The sequence below is a fragment of the Schistocerca piceifrons genome, chromosome 1, assembly GCF_021461385.2.
Source record: "Schistocerca piceifrons isolate TAMUIC-IGC-003096 chromosome 1, iqSchPice1.1, whole genome shotgun sequence".
In the NCBI taxonomy this organism is placed as follows: Eukaryota; Metazoa; Arthropoda; class Insecta; order Orthoptera; family Acrididae; genus Schistocerca; species Schistocerca piceifrons.
Window position 1 is genome coordinate 1,067,103,157 of NC_060138.1, and position 6,000 is coordinate 1,067,109,156.

Below are 6,000 nucleotides of genomic sequence, written 5' to 3' on the forward strand. Positions count from 1 at the left end.
GTGAGAAACGGCCAACAGCAAATGTAAATTGCATGGAGTTTTTTTTGCAATGTTAGCTCTGAAACTAGTTGAGGCGAACCTGCATTCACTGGCTACACAATTATTGTCGCGTTTGAGACCTACTGGTAACTGACGGAGAGTAACACTTGAATACAGTCCTGGTCAGTTAGGACTGTTCTTACGTTACTGCGAATGGTACACAGTTCCTTGTAGACAAGTTCGACAGCCTGAGTTGACACGTCAGCAATCGGACAACTTAATTCACGGTGTTGTTACAGGTACGTCCAAACACGATAGACGCTTTCTGACATTCTGTCACGTATTCGCATCAAACCGCGTTGCTGCACTGATTCCTTAAAGGCAAGATCATATACACCGTTGAGGAAAGACATCATGACTACCTGTGTAATAGGATATTATTCCACTTTTCAAGCACAGTACGCAGAGATTCTACTTGGTATGCATTCTACAAGTCGTTTACAGAAGTATGTGATATCAGATGTCTACCCACAGGCAATTCTTACGAATTACGGGATGGTGGTTCATGGGCAGGCAAATGGTACCCGATATGTTTTTCAATGGCTTCATATCAGACACTTTTGTTGGCCAAGACGTCGATGGGAGTTCACTATAATGCCCCTCAAACCACCGCAGCTCGATTCTGACCTTACAACACGGACAGTTATCCTGTTGGAAGATCTCATCGCTGAAGGGGGAGACTTCAAGCATGAAGCGATGCTGGTGGTCCGCAGTAATGTTCACGTAGCTCACTGCTGTCGTGATGCTTTCTGTTAGCACCACATATCCCATGGAAGCCCAACTCTTGTACCTCATAGCGTAATTTTGCCCTTACTGACCTGCATCTGTGGCGCGGTGCTTGTTTCGTGCAGCCATTCGCCTGGATGACGGCGTGTAAGTCATATATGACTCTGTGGTTGGGTCAACACAGGACCACGTAGGGGTCATGTGATGTGGAACTCTCTGTTCAACAATGTGCTCTGAACGGTGTGCTCCGAAACACTTGTGCTTGCAGCAGCATTGTACTTCGTCGTAAGATCTGCCACAGATCGCTTCTTATCCTGGATTACACAGTGGGGCATCCTCTGATCCGTTTTGTGATGAGAAATGGTCATCCAGTCCCATACGGCCTATTCGTTATTTCACCGCCCTTCAACCATTTTCCATACTTGCTCACGATAGTAGTACGCCAACAGGCGACCAGCATCACTGTTTCAGAGATTCTCGTTTGCAGCCGCAGCGTCACAACAGTGTCCCCTTTGTCAAAGCTGCTTACGTCAGTGGAGTTCCGCATTTGCGGCCCATATCTTCTCTATAATGACTGTCCATTCGTCTCCTTCCGCAAAAGCACTAGGAGGCATTCAACCTTGCTGTGGGCAGTGATAATAATGTTTTGGCTTATGAGTGTACACATCAGTTCACTGTCATGATATACATCAGAGGTGGAGTCACACAACCTCCAGGTACCGGTTCTGCTCCATCTACAACACTCCAGAGCGATCATTGTGGTCTTTTAAGGGCGTGCCTAATATTTTTTCCAGTTAGTTTATTTGCATCTTTACCTTCTCTGTCATCAACCGTCTCTATTGGCGAAGTGGCTAACGTACGCCTGTGTGGTGGAGCTCGACTCGGAGATAAGCTGGTTGGAATCCTGGTGGAAGAGAATTTTCGCTACCAATGTTTGGCGGGCAAGGGAAGGTGAGATGGTAATGTAAGGTTCCTGCTCACCAGTTTTGTGTCAATGTCCTGAATTAAATTCCAGTGCAATTCTGCAGCGTCTGAAAGTTAAGCTACATGCACCGTTGATGGTATTTCGTTCGTTGGATGGGGACGTTAATTCGATGGTTCTATTTCCGAGGAATAGGCTATGTGGCGGTTGCATCATCTCCCTTCCCTTCAACCATAACAACAGAAACACAATACTAAATTCTACAAGTTCTCATATGAACGACACAGGTACACACTTGACTCTTCGTATCAGCTCGAAAGGAGTCCGTCCCCCGCAGCTGAGTGGTCAGCGCGACAGAATGTCAATCCTTTAGGCTAGGCACGCACAAGCGATTTTTCAGTCGGCGCGACTTAACAATCGCTGTCGCTGAAGTACATTGTGGTGCGCACACAGCGGCAGGAAAATCGCAACTACTCTCAGTACCAGCATGGATTTCATCGAAACAGCTTGTCAAATGTCGTTACTGGGTGCATCTGATTGTAAGTCAGAGAGTAGTGAAAGGTCAGTCTTACAAATTACACGAAGAGTTACAAAATCACCCAAATAAATTCTTTCAATACTATCGAATGAATAAGAATAGTTTTGATACACTGCTTCAGACAGTAGGACCGAATATAACAAAACAAGATACGACATGGAGGAAGTGTATACCACCTGAGGGGCGCTTATCGGTGACTTTGAGGTGAGCACACATTATTTCATTCAACAGTTTTTATTGCCCTTTTACATTATTTATTAGATACATCAAGAGAATCATTTCATTCAACAATTGTTGTTGCCATTTTACATTATCGATCAGATACATCAAGAAAATCACTACTGCAAGTCGAAACTGGCGAACTTGTTTCATGAGAAAACTGCAAAACCATGTTGCGCATAGAGGTTTCTGTGGTCTTGTTGCGGTTGTCAGCAGAGGGGCACACGAACAAATTTTGTGGAGGTTCCGTTTCATTTAGGACATTTGAAGAATACGGTTGAACGAATGAAGATGCTGAAGAATAAGTTGCTTGAGTGGTGTTATAAGTCGCTTGAGTTGTGTTATAACACATGTTCGGATGCTGTGGAAAAATCGGTGAAAGCTGATAATATCTGGCGTTCCTCATCACATTCAGTATTTCTATTTTCGCGTAATGTACCTTAATACTTTTATGAATAAATATTAATGCTGTTACTGAATATTATTTCTTCCAAATACCTTGCAACTGGAAATACCTTTCGCTCATTACATTACGAATATCGACTGGGAGCCAATACAATCAGAGAAATTGTGAAGGATACATGCGAGCAGTTGTGGCAATGTCTACAGCCTATTCATATGGCAGAAAAAAAACTGAAGATGATTGGAAGATTATTGCCAAACAGTTTTTAGACAGAACTGACTTTCCAAATTGCATTGGTGCTATGGTTGGGAAACAAGTGAGACTGAAGACGCCTGCTGACAGTGGCTCAGAGTTTTATAATTACAAGAATTATTTTTCGACAATACTTTTGGCCGTAGTGGACGCTGACTATTGTTTCACTGTGATAGACGTGGGCTCGTACGGAGCCAATGGGGATTATAATGTGTTTAAGAAATCCAGCTTCTATCAAAAACTGAACTCTAATCAGTTAAATATTCCAAATCCTCAAAAATTACCAGACGACGAGGAAGGAGAGCCTCAACTTTTTAATTTTGTAGGAGATGAAGCATTTGCACTGTCTAGACATATTCTGCGGCCGTACTCGAAGAAAAACCTGACAATGAAACAGCGTGTTTTTAATTATAGACATTGTCGTGCTCGTAGAATGGTGGAATGTACTTTGGGGATTTTGGCTAACAAATGGAGAATATTTCATCGACCGTTGGATGTGGATGTTGGTTTTTCAGACATAATCATGAAAGCATGTTGTATTCTGCATAATTTCGTAAGACGAAATGAAGTTGTACGAACTGAGGACGAGCCGTACGAATGCCTTCTGCAAGGCTGTAAGCCTCTAGGAATAAGAGTTTATGCGTGTGGTATGCAGATAAGGGATTATTTTGCAAACTACTTTGTGATTACACAAGGATCAGTATCTTGGCAATATGAAAAAATTTAAATTGTTGTAACTGTGATGTCTACATGAATGAATAAAGTAAGTGAACCATGAAATACCTTTGTTAGTCTTTTCTGGTCCAGGCAATTCAGTCCAGTTCCGAATTAGGCTGCAGCGTACTTCTCCCCATAGTTTCTCTTTCAAATTGCTATCACTGTATTCTTTTAATTTCCTATTTTAGGGAGCTGGTCGCTTTTCTACTTCTGCAATTAGTCTTTCTGAATCGACAACACAACTTACAATGTCATCCGTAGCGCAACTCCCGTTATCACACATGCTGCTGGCGCACTGAACTTTTGTGTATGCAACACAGAGCAGAGCGTCGCTAGTGCGCGCGGGCCCATGCCAGTGCCTGTGAATCATTCCACACCTGCGACAGTCGCATCGCGCGTGAAATAGGGCCGGTTGCGTCTTTTAAGTCGCCGCTACTTTTTTGTCGCGCTTGCGCTCGCACCAATTCGAGCCACTGTGTTTCATTCTTGCGACAAATAAATCGCACGACGGAAAATCGCCAGTGCGCGCCTACGCTCAGGGACTGAGTGTTGCGTTGTCCTAATCTTCATCATTTCATCTCCATCGACGCGCTAGTCGCCGAAGTGGCATCAAATCGAAAGACTTGCACCCGGCGAACGGTCTACCCGACGGCAGGCCCTAGTCACAGGACAGTTTTTAGCTCGAAGGGAGACAATGGTATACCATCTCCACTAGGGCTTCGCCTAGAACGGTGATGAAGGATATCTGCATCTACTTCCCCGCGTAATGGACTACTCCGACATTGATCTCTGTCGTGTTCCGATATCGTGAGGGTTATCCAGCCTCGGATAGGGTTGTTGCAACTGAATGTGGTCAGCCTACTCACGCTTTATGGCTATGTAATTGTTATAATTGCTCATCGACGTATTATAACCAGCCCTGAACGGTCCCATACTGTGTGGAAACTGCGCGTGGCTTACATTTGGGTCGAGGCCTTCCGGTATGGCTGTGAGTGACTGCGACGAGCAGTCGACTCGGGCGCCGTCCGGCGGGTGGCAGCTGCACTCTGAGGGACACGAGTAGCCCTCCGTTGGGCCCACCAGAGCCAGCAGCAGCAGCAGCAGCGGCGGCGCCGCGGCCACCGTCCTCTCTGCCAGGCGAGACCGCATGCTCGCCGTCACTCTGCTCCTGAAACAAAGGTGCGACACTCCCAAAATGGTCTCGCCTAGGGCAAAACAGTTCTCTCCTCTTATACCCAGTCATGTTTCACTGAAATTAGAGCATCATCAGTGTTTTTTAATTTTCTGTCTATTAAACAACAAGAACAAATGCCTTTACTTTCTGTACATATACACGTTGCCCAGGACGTAAGGTCAGTATTCAGTGATACGACAGGAAAGATCATTCGAAGCAAAGAAGTATAGTAACCATGCACTCTTAAAATACCCGAATATACCTTAAGAGCAGAGAGCATTTCATCTTTGATACTGTGAAATGTACCTCTTCTACTGCAAGATCATTGCTTTCCATTTTTGAGGGATGGTACTATTGAGCAAAACAATAAAAAATAGTCCAGTAAACAAGGGTTCCAACGTGCATACCCTGTGATAAATGGATTGTCAGACCATGATGCACAACTGATTAACTTACAAAATCTAACAGGGTGTACAGTTTGGAAACCATTAAGTAAAAGTATGAGGTCGCTCAACTTGGTATCTATAGAGCACTTCAGAGAAAGCTTAAGAAATGTTAATTGGGGAGATGAGCCAAATGCTAATGACATATGCAACATATTTCTTGATAATTTTATATCCCTTTTTGAACATTGTTTCCCAAAGAAAATTACTAAATGTAATATCATAAACTTTTCAAAGAAACCTTGGATTACTACAGGTATTAAACTGTCTTCAGAATGAAAAAGAAATCTGTATGAGACAGCAAGAACTAGTAAAGATTCAGAAGCAGTTTTACACTATAAATATTATTGTAACATACTGAGAAAAGTAGTAAGGAAATCAAGAAATATGTTTGTTAGAGAAGAAATTAACAACGCCAGCAATAAAATCAAATCAATATGGAATGTTGTTAGAAGGCAGACAGGAAAAGTAACCACTGAAGTAGGTAGTATTACTATTAAAGAGAACGAGACCATCCTAACGAACAGTACACAAGTAGATAATGTATCTACCATTTCGTAAGTGTAT

The 6,000-nt window shown here is 43.4% G+C and overlaps 1 protein-coding gene across 1 annotated transcript in view; it reads right to left on the minus strand.

Moving 5' to 3' along the window:
* The window catches only part of LOC124777665 (leucine-rich repeat-containing protein 15), an 83,672-nt gene extending 78,707 nt beyond the window's left edge, over positions 1–4,965 (minus strand). Inside the window, exon 1 of the mRNA XM_047253149.1 lies at positions 4,777–4,965. Coding sequence (XP_047109105.1) covers positions 4,777–4,965 — 189 coding nt within the window. The remainder of the gene's footprint in view (positions 1–4,776) is intronic.
* Positions 4,966–6,000: the final 1,035 nt, after the last annotated feature.